The sequence below is a fragment of the Schistocerca serialis genome, chromosome 6 (genome assembly GCF_023864345.2).
Source record: "Schistocerca serialis cubense isolate TAMUIC-IGC-003099 chromosome 6, iqSchSeri2.2, whole genome shotgun sequence".
In the NCBI taxonomy this organism is placed as follows: Eukaryota; Metazoa; Arthropoda; class Insecta; order Orthoptera; family Acrididae; genus Schistocerca; species Schistocerca serialis.
In genome coordinates, this window is record NC_064643.1 from 352,231,959 (window position 1) to 352,258,035 (window position 26,077).

At 41.7% G+C, this 26,077-nt stretch overlaps 1 protein-coding gene across 1 annotated transcript in view; it reads right to left on the reverse strand.

Annotated features, from left to right (window-relative positions):
- LOC126484867 (uncharacterized) overlaps positions 1-26,077 on the reverse strand; it is a 245,847-nt gene that overhangs the window by 132,180 nt on the left and 87,590 nt on the right. The window contains exons 7-8 of the mRNA XM_050108464.1: positions 13,313-13,441; positions 11,736-11,863 (exon numbers count right to left, since the gene is read on the reverse strand). Coding sequence (XP_049964421.1) covers positions 11,736-11,863; positions 13,313-13,441 — 257 coding nt within the window. The remainder of the gene's footprint in view (positions 1-11,735; positions 11,864-13,312; positions 13,442-26,077) is intronic.

Here is a 26,077-nt window from a genome sequence, read left to right on the forward strand (position 1 = left end):
ACAGGCGCGAGCGCGCGCGCACACACAGACACAGACATAACCCTCTCTCTCACACACACACACCACACAAACGCGTTCAACCTCTATATATCGAAGAATATTCTGATATTGCGTTGCATGAAACCAAGAAGTCAAAGCACTAGATATATTGTAGTATGTATTAAACGATCTGAAAGAAAATTCGACATGAGAAATGAAGTTGCTATCAGTGAAATAGATTTTTCGTTCGTAATTATATGACCAGCTCCGTTAAGTTACACTAATACTCCAGGAGCTTTAAGAATTAAAAAATATGGTTCAAATGGCTCTGAGCACTATGGGACTTAACATGAGGTCATCAGTCCTCTAGACTTAGAACTACCTAAACCTAACTAACTTAAGGACATCGCACACATCCATGCCCGAGGCAGGATTCGAACCTGAAACCGTAGCAGCAGCGCGGTTCCGGACTGAAGCGCATAGAACCGTTCGGTCACAGCGGCCGGCTTTAAGAATCAGAAAGTTGATTTTGAATCATCAACATAATTTTGAAGTAAGTATGAAGCGGATATGGCTTAGAAATGTTTAGTGAAAAGCTTCGTGTCCAGTGTATTAACGATTAACAAATTAAACTGTTGACTAACAAAATGATAATAGAAATCACTGTCATTATGACAACGATTAGTCACACTTATCAGATTGTCGCGTTCGTAGAATTAGTTGTGTCCGTCAATTACTTTAGGTTTCAAGGTGAGACATATTCAGATTCAAACGGTGTCGCCATGGGAAGTCGTTTCTCTAGGACTCCGGCAGATATTTCCGCAAATCCTATAGGGAACAAGTTCCTTGAAAAATTTACTAACTTGACTATCAAGATCGTTGGCTACAAGAGTTTGACGATACCCTTGTTCTCATTACAAACACGACTGCTGAATCCAAATACTGCTTTTACTGTGGAACTAATGAAGTAGCATTACATAACTTTTTCAGACTTCACGATGGACCCATAAGTTCGGAATGTACTGTAAATCCGTCTTTATCCATTCCACAAAGAGACACGTTTGGAAGCGTTTTTAACTTCATGGTTAACGGAATGGTTAAGCTCCCTCTAGAACAAAACGAAATTATCTAAGTTTTGCGTGTGGACACATATAGCAACTAATAACTGCTACAATGCTAATAATTTAGGTAAAATGTATGCTATTAGAGAGAAAGAACGGCAAAATAGAGAAAGATATCACACTGCTGCGGAAACTGTACTTAAAATAAACGATGTGCATTACATTACCTTAATATGGTGCCCCAGGAGATAGAATAGCCCACAATTTTCGTAAACCGGATGTGCGAGTTGGGTTCAGCAAGTACAACAATTGAGAGAAAAGAGTCATGTACATCACTGACAGGACAAAACCATTTATGATACCGGGAACTTATAGAATCAAATGTGATGAAAGCGAAAGTTTCTATGAGGTGCAAACAAGTCGATGCAGAATGCACCCATATACAAGCAACAAATGTAAGTCCTCATTTAGTACACTCGTAGGTAGTTACAGTAATAAAACCAGGTACCCTTTGCTGTACATACTTAAGTCATGCGTTGTTATTTGTATCCTATGCTGACCGACTTCAACCAGCATTTAAATAACTCATCTAATCATGTCACTGATAACGAACACTGACTATATTGCCATGAAGAGTGAGACAGCCCTACAAGAACGTTATTTTTAACCTAATTTTGCTACATAAATCTTGTAAGCATGTGAATCTTAACAAACTGCAAATTTGTTGTACATGCTTTTGTTCAGATTGGATGCTTTTCTTAACATGGTGGTGTAACGATCCGTCTACATCGGCCGTGAATGCGATATTTTTACTTTCCCTTTTAAAGTAGTAACGCTAGTTCAGTGCAGTAAAGAAATTTGCTGGGAGATGGAATTAGGCTTGCAGGTAGGCGATAACCATGTTTATTAATTGTTCTAAAAATATATTTCATCCTGAGTACGGTACCGTAAGGCAGTATTCCAACCTGCCATGGGATGGAGTATGTGGTCGGTTCATGCTTGAGCAGTGGCGGTAACGCCATAATGACTAGCCCAGTACATAGTATTCATTAACTGTGGATGAACAGGGTGAAAGTTTTCTAAGAAGTCTTCAGTGCCAATCGTTTACTTGTATCAGCACCTCCTACAAAAAGAAAGCCTGTAGACCTACTGGGTGACGTCACAAGAAGAAGTCGTACCTAGGAAAGAGGGGAAGGTTACCATTATCGTAACTGAGCTCGTTTGTGAACGCAGTAATTATGACGTGACTGTGAGCTTTTTTTGTTTATTTTCTGGAGGATTTGTGTGTGTTCGATAGATGTGTGATATTCTTTACTGCCAAAATAGAGTTCCGTTGTTCTATGTAGACTTAGTGAAGTAATTGAGACGGAGGCCCAAAAATTACTTTATTTAAATTTCTGTGGGATGAAGCAATGAGGAAGATTGTTATCAAGAATTCAGAAGATTAAGTTTACTCCTTATTCAAGTAGTATGGTGAGTTTTTGTTTTGTTTAGTTTGTTAAGAGAGGTTAATTTTAATGACGAAGAGAACAGTTTATGTTCATTCTAATTGAAAATTATGCATATGCTTCTTCTAGAACGTTAGCTTCCTTACGTTAACATGACACTACATTCCCTCTTTAGTATTTTGTCGATCTGGCTGCAGTATTTAGTTCTATTTGTGCTGCAAAAGCTTTCAGTAAGCTTCTTGGTGAAAAGCGACAAGAAATTCCGTAACTAAACTACGATTAGCTGCCAAATTAGCACATCTCCCATAAATTACGCTATCTGTAGCAATCGTATGTTCGAAATCCATGTTAGTAATTCAGTGCATAACAGTCAAAGCGGAAAATAGTTCTCGTCTTACAATGCACAACTAGGCTAACTACTTTTCTTTAAAAATGTTGATAAAGTTCCACAAAAAAGAAAATGCATAAGGAGCTGAAATAGCAAATGGAAAGACAGGAACTTTTTATTTTTTCTAGGGATTCATACCCCGTCAAGACACACGAATATAAAAAATATCGGTGAACACACGAGTGAAAAGTTACAAGTATATCTTACAGTTTCTTCTGCACACTGTCTTAATTCCTGGGTATGAATTTCAGGCAAATGTAAGTGTCCGTCACTTTCTTCACCACTACACAATTAAACCGTTTGAAAATAATTGTGTGCAAGAATTTCCGTTATTAAATTGTTTAAAAATAACTGCGAGGGTATATTTCTGCTAGTATGCAGCACATAATAGGCAATGTTGTAGTTTTCTTCACACTATCAGTTTTTGTGTATGAATTAAAATATTGACTTTGAAATAATAGGTAAAACACAGGAACACAAACGTTTTTGGTAGCTACATAAACCACAAGTTGTAGTAATTAATGTCTTTCTTTTCCAATAGCTTTTATGAACTGTTTCTGTACGTGTTTACTATAAATGCGTTCTTGCTTGCCTGCGAACGCACATGCGCTCGTTCGCTCGTGTGTGTGTGTGTGTGTGTGTGTGTGTGTATGTGTCCATTCCCCAAGACTGTATTTGCTCTGAGTGTCCTGCGGAATCCTCAAGCAGGACATTAACTTTATAGAGTGAAACCTCTTAAACTTGTACCCCAAACACTGCTGAAATGGAAAGTGCTACTCTTGTCCGGTTTTCACAGACCGACGAATTCCTTGTCAGGGGCTCGTATTGTTATTCAATAAACAGATTATAATAATACTTAGGAAGTGTATTTTTTGTGCAAACACACACTTTTTAGATGGAACAATGCCTATTGACATTAACAAACCAAAAGTTTGGTAAATTAGAATGTCAGTGGTGTTTATTGCAGGATGCTAGTGTGACTCGTTTACGAGATACCGTGTTTTGAAAAGTTCCCGCACCGACACTTGTACATACCAGTGGTAGCACACACTGAAGAACAACACCAATGCATGCACTAGTTATGCGGATTCTGACCAATAACGAGACAGTTGACCATCACAGGTTGTGTTTGAAATGACCACCGGCAGCGGCAATGCACGCTTCCAGCCTGGTATAAAACGACTACTGCACACATGCTAGCATTTCAGCGGATATGTCCAAGCATGCTGCAGTAATACGTCATTGCGTATCATCGGGTGTAGTTGGTATGTCCTTGTGGACAGCGTCTTTCCTCTTTCCCTATAGCATAAAAGTCTACAGACGTCAAGTTGGGTGGGAGGAGGGAAGGTGGCGTCGGCCAAGGTACAGGCCCTCAGCATCCAGTCAAACGATATGGAAATAATCTGTGAAGACATGCTGTAGTACTTCGTACACTATGGGCTGGAAAGCTATCATGTTGGTACCACATAATTCTCCTAGTCTGCAGAGGGATGTCTTCTACCATCCGTGGATGATGTTCTTTTAGGTGACTGTGATATTTATTCGCGTTGAATGTTCGTCTATGAAAATTGAGCCTGTGAGCTGATGGTTCACTATCTCACAACACACGTCTACACTCAATGGAAGTTGGTAATCCACCTGAAGAAGCCGACGGTTATTATCAACAGACCAGTAGTGTGTGTTTGGGCGGTTTACCTGGCCACGATTGGTAAATGTGGCTTCATCACTACACAAGATAAGTGATACGTGTGGGGAATCCTGTCTTAATGTGCATGTACAGAAGTCAACCGTTCCCATGCTGTTCTTGTTGGGTATGGAGGACCTATCAATGAAGCAATGAAGGACGCCTAGGACACTTTCCTGACTCGTGCCACTTCGTCGTGCCATTGCACGGGAGCTAACGTAACGTGCGAATCAGCCGCAACAGCAGCAAGTACATCAACCCCCGCCTCCTCTGTCGTCACTTGTTCCCTTCTATTACGTTGTGTAGGTGTTACATTACCACTTTAGCGTATCAGGTTGAAGATGTCGATAGACAGCTGACGAAATCGTTGAAGTCTATTGGGATATCTTGCCACATACACCATACAAAAATGAACTGCATTCTTCCTACGCTCTCCACACACCATGAGTATGTCAGCTTACACTGCATAGGTAAATCTTATTGTCCACTTACAACTTACTGCTTCGACTGTCACATGCTAACTGACCACCAAGGCGCAATGCCGTCAAGAAACACACAAGCATACCGTAAACAAGCATAACAACATCTTACCTAGCAGCTACACAAGATAAATAACGCAAACAGGTGTCGCCTTTGGAACTTTCCAAAATAAGATATGTTGTAAACGACTCGCACTAGAATCTTGCACCAAACACCAATGACATTCTAAGTTGCCGCACTTTCTTTAATGAAAGTAAGCATTATTCCATTTCAAAAACTGTATGTTTTCAAAAAGTACACTTTCTAAGTATTATTACAATCTTTGTATTGGCTAACAGTACGAGCCCCTGACTTCGATTCCATTCTGTCAAAATGGCACATGAATAGCACTTTCCATTTCCATAATATTTTCGGGGTAAGCTTTAGGTGATATATCCTGTATGTAAAGCAATTATAGCTCTCAACGTGTCCTTTTTATTTCTTTCTCACATTTCATTATTTGCATGTTCATATTGAATTCATGTTCAACAACAGAGGCACCACGGTCAAAGGTTTGCGTCGGACAGATGTCAGAAAACCGGCACTGTAAGGTCCACAGCAGCTTATAGCAGCAGATGGAGTCGTTTATGCACTTCCTTGATATCAAAATGATTTTTCCACGGACTGCATTGGTATTTTTATGCTCCATCGCCTCAGAAAAATCTGCAGTGGTAGTTCCATGCCTGAGTGCTTAGTAATTTTCAAGAGAAACACCTTCAGTTTGTCCATTGTCATATGTTTCCACAGTGACCGCACTCTGTCAGGAATTAAATAACACCGCCAACAATCTCAATCTCCTTTTCATTTTTGAAAAGCAACTTTCTGTAAGGCCTGTAAGCTTCACTTAAGACGTTGGACATGTTTATATCTCACTTGAATTTTTGGCCAGTGCAGTTCAAATAAGATGCCATATGTAGGTAAGTATTAGATCAAAAAACTGGTTAAAATGGCTCTGAGCACTACGCGACTTATTATCTGAGGTCATCAGTCCCCTAGAAGTTAGAGCTACTTAAACCTAACTAACCTAAGGACATCACACACATCCATGCCCGAGGCAGGATTCGAACCTGCGACCGTAGCGGTCGCGCGGTTCCAGACTGAAAGGCCTAGAGCCGCTCGGCCACACTGTCCGGCGTAAGTATTAGTTTTTTCACCACCATTTCGTTAACACATTACTCTCCTTAGGTTTGACAAGCACCAGTAGATGTTGCTCTCGACGTTGTCACGAGATGGCGCTCAATTTGTATTTAAGCACATCAGTAGCTTACTTTTATAAAAGGTAGATGGCAGTACTGTAGTTAACATCCGTTTTGTCTCCGTTTGTGAAGTTAGACATAAGCGCTTTTCATCCTTGCATTATCAAGAAATTGTTTCTTATTTCACCTAGCATTATCTGTTTTTGTGGCTTCAGTGTGTTCAAATATGGTGCGAACATAAATATTTGCCGACACTATAGGTCAGTCCGTTCCCACAACCTTCATTAGGAATTCACATACGTTGGCCTCACCAATTATCAGGCGAGTTATCACATTTGAACCTAACAATCAAAATATCCCGGTGTGTGTGTGTGTGTGTGTGTGTGTGTGTGTGTGTGTGTGTGTTCGCGTATCCAATATCACACTTCACACTCTAGTCAAACATATTAGTGGTGCTGGCGGGTAAAATATCAAATGTAGGACTTTTCTCAGAACAAATTAGTTTCATGAGTTATTTCTCTGACCATATTTAGGTTACATATTCATAGCGTGAGACACAAAGTTCTTAGAACGAAGTGCGAGCGTCGGTCAACAGAGGGCACACTGTTGAATATTATAATACTTAAATGATACATCTACTTGCTGCCTTTGACCTATTTACCACTAAAATTGCAGCCTGTTCCCGTAAAGGTCTTTTTGTGAGAACTCTAATATCTGTCACTAATCCGTAACAAATACGTGATTCCTGTCCAGCCCTAGTGTAAAAGTTGTTACAGTAATGAAGAAGGCATTGAATAAACATACAAACATTGTTTTATCCAAATTACACGTGCTAAAACTATAAATTACAATTATAATTAGAACAGGTGAAGTCTACTCATTAATTCTCTTATCTTCCACAATGTGAAAATTAAGAAAAATAACTTATTCCCTCTTCCTAACTATTCGAGCGAGAGGAATGGAATTTTTATTTATAAGCCGTAAATCGATGCATGATAACCTCTAGAGTTATTGACCGGAATACAGTGAATTCCACGAAATTTATTATCTAGACCTGTTGTAACTCTCTCATAACAACGGACTTACTCATCCTGAACTAGTGGGACGTTTGAATGGAGAGGCTATAAGAACTATGAAAACAATCACTTCTTCATTTCCAATTATTATTGTGTTTCCCCGTCTTATACTTACTGAAACTGAAAAGAAGTTTTCCATCAAACACATTTCACTTTTATTTACAAAGCATTTCCTTTGTTCACTGGTGTCTCTTCCTCTTGTTTACATGTTTTGAACTCCAGTGCTTTTTTCTGCGTTGTTAGCGGAGATGGAAGACAAAATAAATACTGTTGCACATTTTCCATTTCTGATTTCTCGGTTTGTAAGAAACTCGCTATTTCTGTAGTGGTAATTGCGAATTCTTGCAGTGTACTTAACTTCTGTAAATTTCATAGAAGTTGTTTTCAGAGAATTTGAACTGTAGTTTCACATGTTCTACACTCAGCACTTGGACACACATGATACTTTCCGACTCCAGCCACCGCTGACAACCAAGGGAAAGACAGAGGACTTTAAATCGCGTAAACCAGAGGAAGAGATACCAGTGACCACAGGTGGTAAATTATAAACTATTCAAAATGCTCATGGTGAAAAACTTCCTTTAAATGGCAGTGAACTTAAGATGAGGAAACCCATAAATATACATTTGCAAAACGCGTCTGGAGAAAGCCTCCTCTTAAATTGCATTAAGATTATGACGGGAATAAAACAATTATGTCATTTAAAAGACGAAATGTTGCTGTTTTGTGACGCATCAGAGAGTTCAAATCGATTGGTCACGAATTTTGAAATTCCGTCCCCTTTACTGAACACACTGTGCTGCAACCGGCTCGGATTAAGCGCGATGATTTCACCGACTAGTGTAATGGGTTTCCTTCTTTAGCTGATGTCGACTGTATCCACGTCTTTAGCTGTGCTATACCAGAATAACTAATTGATCTTAAACGTAATTGATTGTCTTAAGGAAAGTTAGTCATATATTACGAAGCGCTGTGATTGTAGCACATGGTTTCAGAATATATTCAAGACTCATTATTCAGGAGTTAATTGTTTTCCTTCATGTCATGTAAGTATTTCAGTGACAGTGTGGTGACTTATCCTTCCATTTCTTTCATTAGAGGTGATTTTACATTTTATTTATAGCCTGAGATCAGTTACGTGCAGAGAGAATGATTCCTTGATTGCGCTGTTTATTCCTCGAAATTATTATTCACCAGGAGCGGCGGAACTTTTACTATTGTAAGAATTACGTGTGTTTAGGCAGTCAGACGCGAATTTAGGGACCCAAGAAGACTATAGGCCCTAGCTACTTACCCGTTGCACGTAACGGGGGATTTTCATGTAGGTCCCCTTCTCATGGACCGTTCACCGGAGTCAGATTAGTGGAACTGAGCGCTCGGGAACTGAAAGGCAGACATAAATCAGTAAAACCGAATCATTCGTGCCATTAAGAAATTAGAACCGCCACAGTTATATTACGTCTTTTTAGGAGCTTGAAAATTTTACAGAATGCGAAATTCTGATGGCGCAAGAAAATAGACAAAGCTTAAACCCAACATGGCGTCGTTGAAGGAACTAAACTATGTTGGTGTCTAAGCGAAATGTAATTTAGGAAAGATAAAAGAGAAATTTTGATATGTTTACATTGGTAACTTTGCAAATGCAGTGTGTTTTGACCAATTCCTCACAAAAATTGTATCATTTGGTCTAAAACTAGCTGATTGAAGTGAACAGAAAGAAACCAGCTCGGAAGGGTGTCGAATACACTTGCAAATAAATATATCAATAAAATTTGTGGACTTGGAAATGAAAGACTGTGTTTCTCCAAAGTGTAAAGTGCACTTGGCCCCCGTTTCGGTACACGCAATTTGTCCTACGATTTCCGAGAGACAAGATACCAACGCCGCAGTACGGTTCTGAAAAATTTGCCAAATATCAATCCATGGCACCCACAACCTCAGATCTAGAATTACAAAGCGTTACTTAGGAGTTCATTTATTTAAAAACAGGAAAATTTTGAAGTTACTTATATTGTTGGCGTAAAATTCGATAGTCCGTTTCTTCCAAGTCTTTTCATACATTGCACCTCGTCTTCTACAGAAGAACTTTGGAGCCGTTATAGCAATTGTAGTGGTAATCTGCTAGCAGATGTATTTATAAAAAGGTATAGCTGATAATGGAAGAACAGGAATGAAATAAAATAATACAGCTAATTTGGTTACAGTGGAACTCGGGTTTTGGCACAAGGAAGTAAGAGTCGGGGCTGCAAAATATAGCATGTTGGAAAACCGTTACTAACGCAAATTTGATATTCTTACTTCCTGTACGTTCCAACAGCAGGAATGACATACATCGGAGACGCAAAGAGGGTTTTTATGTACGTCTTATTTGCAACGTAGCATAACAACACAACAGTGGTGCTGGGAAAATAATGTTTCAGGAAACATCTGACATCAATAATTCGATTAATAGGGACACACGTCTCCCTGCGCATTGCACGTATGCGTCCCTGCGCACTTCTATTTAATCGGAGTGGTTATCCAGAAAATGACGAGTATGTAATCTAAGTTTCACTGCGGTGTACTAACTATGGCACAGAGCAAATAGACTGTGAAAAAATCGCGCAAAAAGTAATTCTTTCGTTGCCTAAAAATACTAAAATGCTAAAAAGTAAGATCAAACTAGAAATTTTAATTTTAATAGCATTCTGCGATAAAGATGCGCACATAAATCTCTAATGTATCAAACTATTGTTGGTAGAAAATTGATTCACAAATAAAATAACGTACACTTAATGTTTAATTGCATTTACTAACTTAAAGAACGACAAGTAAATAATTCTTTGTAGCCTGGGGTGGACCCTCTATCCGTAACGGCGCAGAACTGTACCTGCAGGAAACCCTGAACATGAACTGTCTTCTGATAATCATCCACTTTTGTAGCTGAGTGGTCTTAGTGTGTTACTGCATGTGTAACTTACTTCCTAAAGTCCCTTCGTACGCATAATGTCTGGCCGCGGTCTAGATTACATTCCGCCATCAGCAATGGAGTGTGAATACTGGTCAGCCATTGGTGCTGCAACAACCTCACAAAAATTATTATTCTGACCTCGGTCGAAGATCCCGAGACGAAGGTCAACGGTCACGAGTAATACGTCAACAAGTGGGCGCGAAAACCTAACTGTTTTGTATAGAAAAAATTGCTTGACGATGAAAGGAAACATAGTGTTTAAGTCAGTTTAGTCAAACAAGGTTCTACGCTATCGTGCTGTGTGGGCACTATAGCGTCCCCAGCGAAATAATAAGAAAAGACTTAAAAAACAGTATTTATAACGAAGAGACATTTAAAAATTGAATAATATACATTTGTCTTATGTATCCGTATTATAATAATATCTCTGTGTAAGTTTCGAGGGCAAAGAAATATAACAAAATGATCTAAAGAGACGACAACATACGCTCTTTTGTTAATTTTTTAGTCGTCTTCACTTCTTCTCTTGTCTTGGTTGCGTGTAGACGGACATCTTGCGAGTGCTGGCAAATGTAAGCATATTTGTACTAATTAAGCAGATAATATATTGATTTAATATTATTGTTCACTTTTAATTTGTAAGAGGTGATCCTGATTTCATGTCCGCCTTCCTTGAATTAACCTGCATTCGAGTAATTTACAGTACAACAATCGCAGCGGCCGATGCAGCCAACGACGCCATTACGTGGCGATATTAACTTATAAAAAATTAGCGGAAGCGGAAATCTCGGCCGCTATTAACATAATATACATATTTCTCACACTGCAGATAATACGTAGCTTTAACATTCTTATTTTCAGCCGAGAGCCAGAGCCAGGACTACGACTACAGTGCAATGGTTAACGGAGGTAAGGAAAAATATTCTCGCGCGTGAGCGGGCAGCATTTGTAATTAATAACTAAAGACTTTTTGCTTTAAAGTGAACTGACTAGCCGAGGAAATTAATATGAAAAGTTTATTCCTTTGTTCAACTTATATGCTAATATTTTAAGATTCAGCGAGTCTAGTATTCATTAACGTAACAAGTAATTTAAGATTAATATTCTTAAAAAGGAGAACTTCACAAAAGCATTTAATTGTAAATCAAAACTGAATGCCCACCACGTAAGTCGGCAACAATCAACATTACCCATAAATAATAAATTAAATTACGACGGCCGACGGAAGCGAGAGCACATCTATAAAATACTGGAGGTGGAACAAAATTTTCTTAGTGTACGCTGCTGTATGTTCCATTAACTATTACGCAACAGAGTGCGAGTTTTGGTCTTTATTATCATCAGGGGGCAAGTCGCTGCCTCGGCAGTAGCCTCGAACTGGATATGACACAAGAGTGCAAGGTATACGGGTCAGCGTCGGTTGCGCGTACTCACTGAGGACGGCGGCGTCGGTGGTCCGGTGCACGTCTGCAGACGGCGCTTCCGTCGTGACGACCTCCTTGGAGAACTCGAGCGTCGCCAGGAAACCGTTGTAGTTGTAGGGCGGCACCGCAGGCCCTGAGCTGCAAACACACACTTGCAAATCGTCTGTCCTCACCAAACTCCACTACAGTTCCGTCATGCTGATTGCAGTTGGTTGGTATGTTAATTTGGGGGAGTTGACCAAACAGAAGGATCATAAGTCCCATCGGATTTGGGAAGGATGGGGAAGGAAGTCGGCAGTGCCTTTTTGAAATGAACCATGCCGGTATTTGCCTGAAGAGATTTAGGGAAAACACGGAAAAACCAAATCAGGATGGCTGGACGAGGGTTTGAACCATCATTCTCTCGAATGTGAATCCAATGTGATAACCACTGCTCCACCTCTCTCGGTGTCCAGTGATTGCAGTGAATCTTGGACTGAAGTGTTGTATATATTGGGTATCCCTCCGAAGAGACGAGAGCTGTATTTTCTCTACTTTTTTGGTAGGTGTCTACAATATCGTATTTCCAACGTGTAGCTGGAGTCAGTCTAAACAAATACACCTCATCACGACTTTCAGGAGTCAAGCATTGTTGATAAAAAATTCCATTTGTTTCCGACTGTAGACAAAACGATATTTAAACAATAATTTTACGTGCCCATTTGATAGAGTTGTGACAGATTAGTGTAGTGCGAAATTCATTTTAGCGATACGTATAAACAGGGACATTACAGAACGAAGAATGACCAGTACACCATTAGCGATCGAGCAGCGCTGCTGTATGGCGGTATCAGTCAGCACGGAACACGTGATTTACTGAGCTTGATTATATGTATCACTAAAACAAATATGGCATTACACTAATTTGTGCTCGCTCTATCGAATGGAAACGTAAAATTCTGCTTTAAAAATCATTTTATTTGTAACGAGTAAACAAACCGACGTTTACCTTCGACACTGGGCATCGCATGAAGGACGTGATGAGCAGTAGTTGTTTAGGCTGGCTCCAGCTAATTGCAAATACGATACTGCAAATATCTGCCGAAACGTAAGTGAAAATGCTTCTGGTGATTCTTAAGTCGGTCACCATGTATATGCGCAATAAGAGCGGAGTGTGACGATCAGTATCTCATGCATGTTCTATGACGAAATAAACTGACATGAGTTTTGTGAGACTGTGGGGCTACTGCCTCATATCCGTGTTTAAGAAGAATGCATTCGAAAACATTAAAACTCAACGTCCAGACCGAGTACAATGAACCTTAATTCACACTAATAATTGCGGGCAGCCCTGTAATTGCGACGTCTCCCTTTTTAAGTCGATCATCCTTATAGATAGGATGCTGTCCTTATTTTAGTTTACAGAACCGGTACATTTGATAGGTTGTGTTACAAGTGGATCACAACACGCTCTTTGTTGTGGCGTTTTCCATACGTCACGTGTTTGTACGTGATTTTCATACAGATATCTCTATCGAAAGTTCTAATCACACATACACCGTTCCTTTTGTCTGAAACACCACCTTACACTGTAGATGCAAGGCTCACCTGAATTCTAGCAGCAGGTTGGGTCCCGGGTACTGCAAGACGGCTTTCCTGTTGGAGCAGAGCGTCGTCATCAGCGGGCTTGCCGGAGTCGAACCCTGGTACACCGCGATGTAGTCCGTGCCGCAGTGACTGCGGGCAAATACAACGTGACTGGTAAAATGGCTAGCTCGCCCTCTTCTTTCTTTCGTTGTGTTTATCTCCTACACCAGCAAACGACCGTTGGAACACACGCACACATATATACACACACACTCGCACACACACATACATACAATCTGATAGTGAGTAGTGAGACATAAAGAAAGAATGCCAGAGAGAGAAAGAGAAAGGGGGGTGGGAGGTGGAGAGGAAACCGGAGAGAGACGGATAGAGAAGGAACGCTGGAGGAAAGCATACGACAAAGAGCCAGTACAACTGTCAGTTTGATGTGAGGGACTAGACATTTTCTCTGTACACTGTCAGAAATGTTGCCGACGTAATGAAGTGTACAGTCTTTAGAAACAGATATTTATGTGAGGCCACATTTATTAGGGAAACAACATAAAACCATAAACCATGGTCCTTGCCGTTGGTGGGGAGGCTTGCGTGCCTCAGCGATACAGATAGCCGTACCGTAGGTGCAACCACAACGGAGGGGTATCTGTTGAGAGGCCAGAGAAACGTGTGGTTCCTGAAGACGGGCAGCAGCCTTTTCAGTAGTTGCAGGGGCAACAGTCTAGATGATTGACTGATCAAGCTTTGTAACACTAACCAAAACGGTCTTACTTTGCTGGTACTGCGAACTGCTGAAAGCAAGGGGAAACTACAGCCGTAATTTTTCCCGAGGGCATGCAGCTTTACTGTATTGTTAAATGATGATGGTGTCCTCTTGAGTAAAATACTCCGGAGGTAAAATAGTCCCCATTCGGATCTCCGGGAGGGGACTACTCAGGAGGACGTTGTTATCAGGAGAGAGAAAACTGGTGTTCTACGGATCGGAACGTGGAATGTCAGCTCCCTAAATCGGGCAGGGAGGTTAGAAAATTTAAAAAGGGATATGCATAGGTTAAAGTTAGATATAGTGGGAATTAGTGAAGTTCGGTGGTAGGAGGAACAAGACCTCTAGTCAGTTGAATACATGGTTATAAATACAAAATAAATAGGGGTAATGCAGGAGTAGGTTTAATAAAGAATAGGAAAATAGGAAGAAGGGCAAGCTACTACAAACAGCATAGTGAACGCATTATTGTGGCCAAGATAGATACGAAACCCACACCTACCACAGTAGTACAAGTTTATATGCCAACTATCTCCGCAGATGACGAAGAGGTTGATGAAATATATGATGAGACAAAAGAAATTATTCAGATAGTGAAGGGAGGCGAAAATTTAATAGTCATGGGTGACTGGAACTCGATAGTACGGAAAGGAAGAGGAGGAAATTTAGCAGGTGAATATGGAATAGAAGTAAGGAACGAAAGAGGAAGCTGCCTGGTAGAATTCTGCACAGAGCATAACTTAATCATACCTCACACTTGCTTCAAGAATCATAAAAGAAGGTTGTATACATGGAAGAAGCCTGGTGATGCTGGAAGGTCTGTGATAGATTACATAATGGTAAGTCAGAGATTCAGGAACCAGGTTTTAAATTGTAAGACATTTCCAGGAGCAGATGTGCACTCTGACCACAAACTATTACTTCCGAATTGTAGATTACAACTGAAGAAACTTCAAAAAGGTGGGAATTTGCGGAGATGGAACTTAGATAGTGAAGGTAGCAGAGGGTCAAGTAGGTAAAAAGGCGAGGGCTAATAGAAATGCTCGGGTAACAGAAGAGATATTCAATTTAATTGATGAAAGGAGAAAATATAAAAATGCAGTAAATGATGCAGGCAAAAAGGAATACAAACGTCTCAAAAATGAGATCGATAGGAAGTGCAAAGTGGCTAAGCAGGGATGGCTAGAGGACAAATATAAGGATGTAGAGGCTTATCTCACGAGGGGTAGGATAGATATTGCCTACGGGAAAATTAAAGAGATCTTTGGAGAAAAGATAACCACTTGCATGAATATCAAGAGCTCAGATGGAAACATAGTTCTAAGCAAAGAAGGGAAAGCAGAAAGGTGAAAGGAGTATATAGAGGGTCTACACTAGAGCGATGTTCTTGAGGACAGTATTATAGAAATGGAAGAGAATATTTATGACGATGAAATAGGAGATATGATACTGTGTGAAGAGTTTGACAGAGCACTGAAAGACCTAAGTCGAAACAAGGCCCCGGGAGTAGACAAGATTCCATTAGAACTACTGACAGCCTTGGGAGAGTCAGGCCTAACAAATCTCTACCATCTGGTGAGCAAGATGTATGAGACAGGCGAAAAACTCTCAGTCTTCAATAAGAATATAATAATTCCATCCCAAAGAAAGCAGGTGTTGACAGATGTGAAAATTACCGAACTATCAGTTTAATAAGCAACGGCTACAAAATAATAACACGAATTCTTTACAGACGAATGGAAAAACTGGCAGAAGCCGACCTCGGGGAAGATCAGTTTGGATTACGTAGAAATGTTGGAATATATGAGGCAATACTAAACCTACGACTTGTCTTAGAAAATAGGTTAAGGAAAGGCAAACCTAAGTTTCTAGCATTTGTAGACTTAGAGAAACCTTTTAACAATGTTGACTGGAATACTGTCGATCAACTTCTGAAGGTGGCAGGGGTAAAATACAAGGAGCTGGCTCTGAGCACTATGGGACTTAACATCTATGGTCATCAGTCCCCTCGAACTTAAACCTAACTAACCTAAGGACATCACACAACACCCAGCCATCACGAGGCAGAGAAAATCCCTGACCCCGCCGGGAATCGAACCCGGGAACCCGGGCGTGGGAAGCGAGAACGCTACCGCACGACCACGAGATACGGGCAAAATACAAGGAGCGAAAGGCTATTTAAAATTTGTACAGAAACCAGATGACAGTTATAAGAGTCGAGGGACATGAAAGGGAAGCAGTGGTTGGGAAAGGAGTGAGACAGGGTTGTAGCCTGTCCCCGATGTTATTCAATCTGTATATTGAGCAAGCAGTAAAGGAAACAAAACAAAAATTCGGAGTAGGAATTAATAATATCCATGGAGAAGAAATAAAAATTTTGAGGTTCACCGATGACATAGTAAATCTGTCAGAGACAACATAAGGACCATGAAGAGCAGCTGATCGGACTGGACATTGTCTTGAAAGGAGGATATAAGATGAACATCAAGAAATCAAAACGAAGACAATGGAACGTAGTCGAATAAAATGGGGTGATTCTGCTTGAATTACATTAGGAAATGAGACGAATAAAGTAGTAAATGAGTTTTGCTATCTGGGGAGCAAAATAACTGATGATGGTCGAAGTAGAGAAGACATAAAATGTAAACCAGCAATGGCAAGGAAAGCGTTTCTAAAGAAGAGAAATTTGTTAACATCGAGTATATATTTAAGTGTCAGTAAGTCGTTTCTGAAAGTATTTGTATGGAGTGTAGTCATGTGTGCAAGCGAAACGTGGACGATAAATAACTTAGACAAGAAGAGAAGAGATGCTTTCGAAATAAGGTGCTGCAGAAGAATGCTGGAGATTTGATGGGTAGATCACATAACTAATGAGAAGGTTTTGAATAGAATTGGAGAGAAGGGAAATTTGTGGCACAACTTGACTAGAAGAAGGAAACGGCTGTTGGGGCATCTTCTGAGGCATCAAGGGATCATCAATTTAGAATTGGAGGGCAACGTGGAGAGTAAAAATCGTAGAGGGAGACCAAGGAGCCGGCCACTGTGGCCGAGCGGTTCTAAGCGCTTCAGTCCGGAACCGCGCTGCTGCTACGGTCGCAGGTTCGAATCCTGCCTCGGGCATGGATGTGTGTGATATCCTTATGTTAGTTAGGTTTAAGTAGGTCTAAGTTCTAGGGGACTAATGACCTCAGATGTTAAGTCCCATAGTGCTCAGACCCATTTGAACCATTTGGAGACCAAGAGATGAATACACTAAACAGATTCAGAAGGACGTAGGTTGCAGAAGGTAATGGGAGATGAAGAAGCTTGCACAGGATAGAGTAGCATGGAGAGCTGCATCCAACCAGTCTCTGGACTGAAGACCACAACAACAAAATGTACCTTTTCATCATATCTCTAAAAATAAGTAAGAATTAACATGATGCTAAAACAAAAAATCGTAAAACAAACCGTGTTCACTCTAATCGTTTCCTTGCCATAGCTTGTGCTAATTTCATTAAGAAATCATGCAGTTCTGCTACTTATACGTAACGTAAAACATTTATTGTCGTATTAACTTGAGAATAACTTTATTTGTTTACAGTTTCTAAAACATGAATATAAGCACGGAGACACGATTGTTGACATGCGGACTCTTTCGCCCAGGGAGAACGTGATAATACTACTGGCGTTATCTTCCCTAAAAAGGCGATCGTTGATTTTGGCTCCTTATGAACGGCCGCTGGATACTGACGACTTATTGTATCACTGTTTTCTCTCTTTCTGACCGACCCAATAGCTGAGTGGTCAGCGCGGCGGTCTGTCACGCCAAGGGGCCTGGGTTCGATTACCGGCAAGTTGGGAGATTTTCTCTGCCCAGGGTCTGGATTTTGCGTTGTCCTCATTATCATTTCATCACCACCAGTGGAAGGCAACGGGAAACCACCACTGGAATCACTTCCTCAGACGCTCATGCGGTGTACCTCTCTGACGAGATTTCCGCTATGACAAGCTCTGCCGTAAGGCAGAACACAAAGTTTAAAGTTTTTCTCTCTATCTGATTTCCGTCAAATTTTTGCCAATTATATCATATTCCCATTTCTTTTTCTTTACAATTTTGTTTCCATTAATGACAAAACTTCTTTAGCGACTTTCATTTGTAACTATGACATTCCCGAATAAGAATTTTCTAATGATTTTATATCCATAGGTTCAGTTTCGTTGGTACCAGTTACGGGTGCAAGAGACATTTAAGGTTTCCTGGGATGACTCTACTTTTCAGTTAAAGCAGATAGTGAAGACAAAACATCTCCTGTTACCGCATAACTATTTCGTTTATGTTCCCTCTTTAGGTGTTGCGAAACCATTTTCCAGAACGTCAGGTTAGATTTCAGTGACACTGCTACTGTGATACTCTACCTCTCCTCAATCAGTATTTGTCCATTACTTGCAGTTTTTTAAAAATATCTACATTTAGAATTACAAACTTTTTCACTGTTAAATTACGGTATCTAAACTTACTCGTTTTCTTAGCCAAAAGATTAAATGAGCACTTGTTGAATTGGATGACGTCGGAATCAGAGGTTTTCCAGATTCTAGAATCTCATTTTGGGTGCGAACTTTTCTGGGCACCTGGAGAAGGAGAAGTAACGGCGAATTGTTTTTGAAGACCAGACCGTGTGACAACGTCCTTAATAAAATCGCAAACCTTTCTGCGGAGTCTGGTCGAATTAGATCGTCCACGGAGGAGCATCAGAAGATCTAGCTTTTTTCTCATACACTTAGCGTGTGTTTCATCTACTCTGGGGACAGTAAATTTCACTACAACTGCAGCTGATATACGATCAGAAAGAATAACTAGATCAAACACCATTATTTGTTTAATCTGTTGCTATTGCAGCCGAGTACGTTAATAATTACCGGCCGCTTTTCGTATTATTCAGATGGTCACGTGCTGGATTACATCGTCACTTGTATCCATTGTCCACAAAATTACACTCCATTTTCTCCTGCGCTAACACATCACTGATATATTCTCTAATGAAGTTAAATGCAGAGTCGTCTAGTTATTACATAGTTGCATTTTCTTAAAACTGCAAATCTATTTTCTGTGACACTTTTTGGTATGCAAAAACGACGGATAGAAATCATCACTTTCAGACTGCCCGTATATTCTTCGTCTGTTTTCTGACGATGATGTAAATTTGAGACTCTAATCATAAATAAATCCACTCGGTTATAGTCGAAATTGCCCTGTTTCAAACTCATAAAAGACGCTTGTGCGAAATCTTTGCGGACTGTTTCACAAAGGGCAGCTGTAAAAAAATGAAAAGAATGTGGAAGTGTGTGAAAACGTCAACTGCGCCTGAATAGGCTATGTATAGCTAATCAAAAATTTATTTCTGATCCTCGCCCTTGGAATTGATGTGACAGCTGCTGTTACGACTTGCACACAAGTGCCTCGATGTCAGCACGAGTACATTTGAAACTGTCTCACGTGGACTCAGATGTGCCCGTTGTTACTTTCAACATGTAATCAATTTTTTAAGTGAATATTCTCCATCATATATGAAGGGGAGGAGTATGAGCTCGTACTAAGTAACAGAAAAGGCATTTCTAGGGATGCGGCTCCAATACGTATGTATGTCAATAAGATAGTTCAAACGGTTAAAATGGCTCTGAGCGCTATGGGACCTAACACTGAGGTCATCAGTCCCCTAGAACTACTTAAACGTAACTAATTAAGGACATCACACACATTCATGCCCGATTCAGGATTCGAACCTGCGACCGTAGCGGTCGCACGGTTCCAGACGGAAGTGCCTAGAACCACTCGGCGATACCGGCCGGCTATGTCAATAAGAATTAACCACAATAGACACAAATATGGAAAGACATAGGGGTAAAACTGTGCGAAAGATAAATTTATGAAATTGAACAATTCTACTACAGAGTGTTTCCAGATGTGACACATTTACCATCATGTATATATGCAGATTGGAGCGATGAATGAAAATTTGTATCATGCCCGGTATTCGACACTGGGTCTCCTGCTCAATAGGTAGATACCCTAACCACTGCACCATCCTGACATAGTAGCTTTGCATAACCGCACGGATTGCCCTAGCGCGTCTCTCACCTCAATCCAAGTTCACTGACGCTGCTGTTGCCTATAAAATAAAATAAAAAAATCATCACCAGAAGACCATGCCAAAATTCATAAAGGCCTGTAAGTTGGCCTTGATTGTAATCACACGTAACGTATTTCGCTTTAACAGGTGAAGAAATTTACTTCAGTACGTTAACACTAGTGTGGACAAATCAGTGGGAAGCAGTGTCAACAAGGAAAATACCCAGGAGAAATCATCCGGAGCGACCTGAAGTGGAACGATTAAATAAAACCAAGAATAGGTAAACCAAATGCTTGAGTGAGATTTATTTGAGAGTATCTTTTACATCTACATCATACTCCTCAAGCCACCTAATAGCGTGCGGCGGAGATTCTTCTTGTACCACTAACTAAGCCTTCCAATCCTGTTCCATTCGCGAATTGCGCGAAACAAGGAAGAATTTTGGTAAGCATCTGTATTGGCTCTAATTTGTCGAATTTTGTCCTCATGGTCATTACGCGAGACGTATGTAGGGGGAAGTAATACGCTGTTGGACTCTTCCCGGAAAGGTTCAATAGTGAATCTCTCCGTGAAGCACAACGCCTCTCTTACAACGTCGGCCAATGCAGTTCGTAGAGTATCTCCGTAACGCTCTTGTGCTGCCTAAACGATCCCGTAACGAAATGTGCCGCTCTTCGTTGGATCTTCTCTTTCTCTTCTATCTGTTCTATCTGGTAGTGATCACAGATAGATGAACAACACTCAAGAATGGGTAGAACAAGTGGGTGAGTTACCTTTCCTTAAAATTCTTCTTATGAATCTGAGTCTCCCATCCGTTTCTCCAACTATTTGTTTAATATGGTCATTCCACTTAAGATCGCTTCGTGTGGCTACTCCTAGATATTTTACGGCAGATACTGTTTCCAGCGCTTTGTCGTCAATAGTGTAGCTATACAATAACGGACTTCTTTTCCTATGTATGCTCAGTACGTTATATTTATTTACGTTCATGGTCAACTGCCAGAGCCTGCACCATTAATCAAATCTCTGGAGGTCACTCTATAAATAATTACTATCTTCTGGCGTAGCTACTTTCTTATGGAGAACCGCGTCAACTGCGAACAGTTTTGTGGAGCATCCGACGCTTTTTACTAGATCTTTTACACATATTGTAAACAGTAACGGTCATGACACACTTTCTTGTGATATACTGGAAATTATCTTTACATCTGTCGATTTTGTTCCATTAAGAGCGACGTATTAAGTTCCGCTGCAAGGAAGTCATGATTTCAGTCGCAAATCTGCTCTGATACTCGGTAAGCTCGAATTTTTTTCACTAAACGGCAGTGCGGGACGCTGTCAAACACCTACCTGAAGTGAAGGAGTATGGCATTAACCAGAGCGCCAGTGTTCAAATGGTTCAAATGGCTCTGAGCACTATGGGACTCAACATCTTAGGTCATAAGTCCACTAGAACCTAGAACTACTTAAACCTAACTAACCTAAGGACATCACACACACCCATGCCCGAGGCAGGATTCGAACCTGCGACCATAGCAGCCTCGTGGTTCCGGACTGCAGCGCCAGAACCGCACGGCCACCGCGGCCGGAGCGCCAGTGTCTACGGCACTGTGGCTCTGATGGAGAAACAGAGCGAGCCGAGTTTCGAAAGATCTCTGTTTGCGGAATCCATGTGGACTTTTCCTTGTCCTTTAACGTCATAATTCTTGAGCATAGAACATGTTGCATAATTCTACAACAAATTGACGTCAACGATATAGGTATATGGCAATGTCCTTGCCGCAATGGATACTCCGGTTTTGTCAGATCACCGAAGTTAAGCGCTGTCGGGCGTAGCATGCACTTGGATAGGTGACCATACGTGCCGCTATGGACTTTTGCCATTTTTCGTGGTGCACTCAGCCTCGTGATGCCAATTGCGGAGCTACTCGGCCAAGTAGTGGCGCCCCCAGTCAAAGAAAACCATCATAACGACCAGGAGAGCCGTGTGCTGACCACACGCCCCTCCTATCCGCATCCTTACTTGAGGATGACACGGCTGTCGGATAGTCCCGATGGACCACTTGCGACCTGAAACGGAGTGATGTGCTTAATTAGGTCTATAAACGCGTTCATGTGTCCTACGGCCCTTCTTAAAAACGGAAATGATCAGCACATTCTTCCAGTCGCTGCGTATCTTTCGTTGTTGAACCGATGTACGACAAATTACTGCTAGAAGGGGAGCAAGTACTTCCGCATAACCTTCGTAGAATATTATAGGTATCACATCTGGCCCTGACGCCTTCTATCAAGCGACTGTAGGTTTTTTTTTTTTTTTTTTTTTTTTTTTTTTTTATTCCGCGATTGGTTATTTCAGTATCGCCCATATTGACGTTCGTACGACCATTGGAAGGAGAGACCGTGTTACGATATTCCGAGGTGACAGAATTTTTGAAGATCGAATTCAGTACTTTGGCCTTCTCCCTGTCATCTTCTTTACGGTGCCAGTATGGTCACGGAGTGAATGAACAAATGATTTTGACACACTTACTGATTTTATATACGGCCAAAGTCTCTTAGGGTTTTTACTCAGATCGGTTGACAATGTTTTACTTTCAGACTCATTGAAAGCTTCACTCATTTCTCTCCTCACGCTATTCTTCCCTTCGTTCAGCTTTTCTTTGTCAGGTAGGTTTTCATTTCTCTTGATTCGGAGGTGAACTTCTCTTTGTTTACGTAGCACATTTCTATAAATCTGTGGTAAGTTCTGTGGGACCAAACTGCTGAGGTAATCGGTCATTAGGCTTACGAACTACATACACTAACTTAAACTAACTTACTCTAAGGACAACACACACACCCATGCCCGAGGGAGGACTCGAACCTCGGACGGGGGTGAGCCACACAACAGTGGCAAGACGCCCTAGACTGCGCAGCTACCCTGCGCGGCTAGCAGTTTTCTAACACGGCTGTTATGCCACGGTGGGTCTTTCCCATCCCTTAAGACCTTACTCGGAACTATATGCCTAGGCCATATTACACGATTCCTTTGAATTGTTTCCATTTGTTCTCCACATCTTCTTCTTCATCACCGAATATTTGATGCTGACTGCTCAGACACTCGGAAAGTTGTATCCAGTCACTCTTCATATATGTTCATATGTGTGTGAAATCTAAGGTCGTTAGTCCCTAAGCTTACACACTACTTAACCTAAATTATCCTAAGGACAAACACACACACGCATGCCCGAGGGAGGACTCAAAGCTCCGTCACTCTTGCTAAGCAAAAATGTCTTCCAGAATTTTTAAAATTCTTCCTCAAACCGGTTGCCATATATGCTGTCACAGTCTTATGATCACTGATACCTTCCTCGGCGATAACTGATTCGAAATGTTCAGGTCTGTTTGTCGTCAAGAGATCTAAGATGTTATCTTCACGGTTTTGTTATCTGACTATCTGCTGAAAGTAATTTTCGGACAAGACATACACAACAACGTCACACGAATCCCTGTCTTTTGCACCAGTTTTGGTACCAAGACACACCCAATCTGAACTGGCGAGTTGAAGTAACCCCCTATTACGACAGCATGATCAGGAAAATTTCTGCAAGTTCTGTCTGAAGCGATCTACCATTAGAGCCCCTGATCCAGGCGGTCTCTAAAAGCATCCGATTACCATTTTTGACAGATCCTTGATATCTAACTTCGCCCAGATTAATTCGCAATCGGAATCCGTGATAACCTCGCTAGATTTTGCTGTATTTTTACTGCAATGAACATGCCGCCACCACTGCCGACTAATCTATCTTTACAATAAATATTCTAATCTGAACTCAGGGTCTCGTTGTCTTTAACGTACAATTTCAGCACAATTTCTGTTCCTATCTGTGCTTTACAACCTTCAAAAAACGATACTAATTCTGGCACCTTTCCTTGGATGCTCCTGCAGTTTACTAAAGTCATATTAACTTTTCTATCTCTGATCTGCGACGACGAACGTTCTCTGAGGACATTGTGACTAATTTATCAGGCAAATCGTCTAAGATGACGAGGGAGGGTTTCTCTAACTTAGAAAAAGGAGCATGTGCATGCCACACGTACTACGCATTCCTAGTATCCACTTCATGATTATAGTGCTCGCCTGACCTATTACAGGGAATTCTGTAATTCTGTATCCGAAAGCAGACGTCGAGAAAATCGCATCCGATACCGTCGGAGAGTGGTCTGAGCCTCTGGTTTAGACCTTCCATTCTGCACCATACCGGAGGTCCGTGATCAACCCTGGGAACGATGCTGTAAATAGTCATCTTAGCCTGCACCCCGCGTGCGACTCTAGTTGCCTTCAACAAATAAGCCATCCGTCGAAAGGAGCCGAGGAAGTCCTCAGAATCCAAGCGGCAGACGTCACTCGTGCGAACATGTGCCATCACTATAAGCAGCTGGTTGCATGCAGTGCGGTCGACAGTTGCCGGCAGGGCCTCTTCCACATCACGGACGAGAACCCCCACCCCAGAAAACATGCCAAGTGCACACAGGCGTTCTTTCCCGCCTTGTCTGCTATTTCCCCGAGTGGCTCCACCATCCGCCTAACACTGGAGCTCCCAATGACAGGCATACCCACCCACTGCGCTTGTCCTGACAGGGCAGGAAAATCGGCTCAAAAGGAGAGGCATCCTGTGCTGGCTCAGAGTTATCATCAACAGTGGGTGGCACCTCGAAGCTGTTGCTAAGGCGTAGGGAGCCAGCCGCGCGACCTGCTCCCCCTTCCGCCTTCAGTCCAGTCTGCCACCCACTGTAGTTTGGACGGGCCGGTCAGACGCTGCGAATCAGAAGATGCAGCGAACCACGGTCACAAGGGAATTCCAATGGCACCAAAAGCCCCGCAAGTCTCGCTCCAGTGCCCCGACGACGCCGCCGCAACTTCGAACATTAACCAGTAGTTTGTCGACGGTAGCCAATGCTGCTTCCAGATGTTTACGGACAGCAGCGAATTCTTGTGTCCGTACACAACAAGCACAGTTCCTAGCCATATCGCAGTATGTAAAAATACACTCCTGGAAATTGAAATAAGAACACCGTGAATTCATTGTCCCAGGAAGGGGAAACTTTATTGACACATTCCTGGGGTCAGATACATCACATGATCACACTGACAGAACCACAGGCACATAGACACAGGCAACAGAGCATGCACAATGTCGGCACTAGTACAGTGTATATCCACCTTTCGCAGCAATGCAGGCTGCTATTCTCCCATGGAGACGATCGTAGAGATGCTGGATGTAGTCCTGTGGAACGGCTTGCCATGCCATTTCCACCTGGCGCCTCAGTTGGACCAGCGTTCGTGCTGGACGTGCAGACCTCGTGAGACGACGCATCATCCAGTCCCAAACATGCTCAATGGGGGACAGATCCGGAGATCTTGCTGGCCAGGGTAGTTGACGTACACCTTCTAGAGCACGTTGGGTGGCACGGGATACATGCGGACGTGCATTGTCCTGTTGGAACAGCAAGTTCCCTTGCCGGTCTAGGAATGGTAGAACGATGGGTTCGATGACGGTTTGGATGTACCGTGCACTATTCAGTGTCCCCTCGACGATCACCAGTGGTGTACGGCCAGTGTAGGAGATCGCTCCCCACACCATGATGCCGGGTGTTGGCCCTGTGTGCCTCGGTCTGAAACGTCCCCTTTGAACAATTATACAGGACTGTGCTTAACCTGACACACAATATTTTGTTAGCGCAACGCAATCTGACTTTCAAAATTTCCTACTAAAGAATGGCCCTGACAAACATTAAACTATACCTTTCACAAATCACTAAATCACTTACCTCACAATAATCTTCGTTTCTCCCACTACTGCAATACAGCGAGCGCCACTACTGCCAGCTAAATAAAAGATTCAAACTACTGAAGGC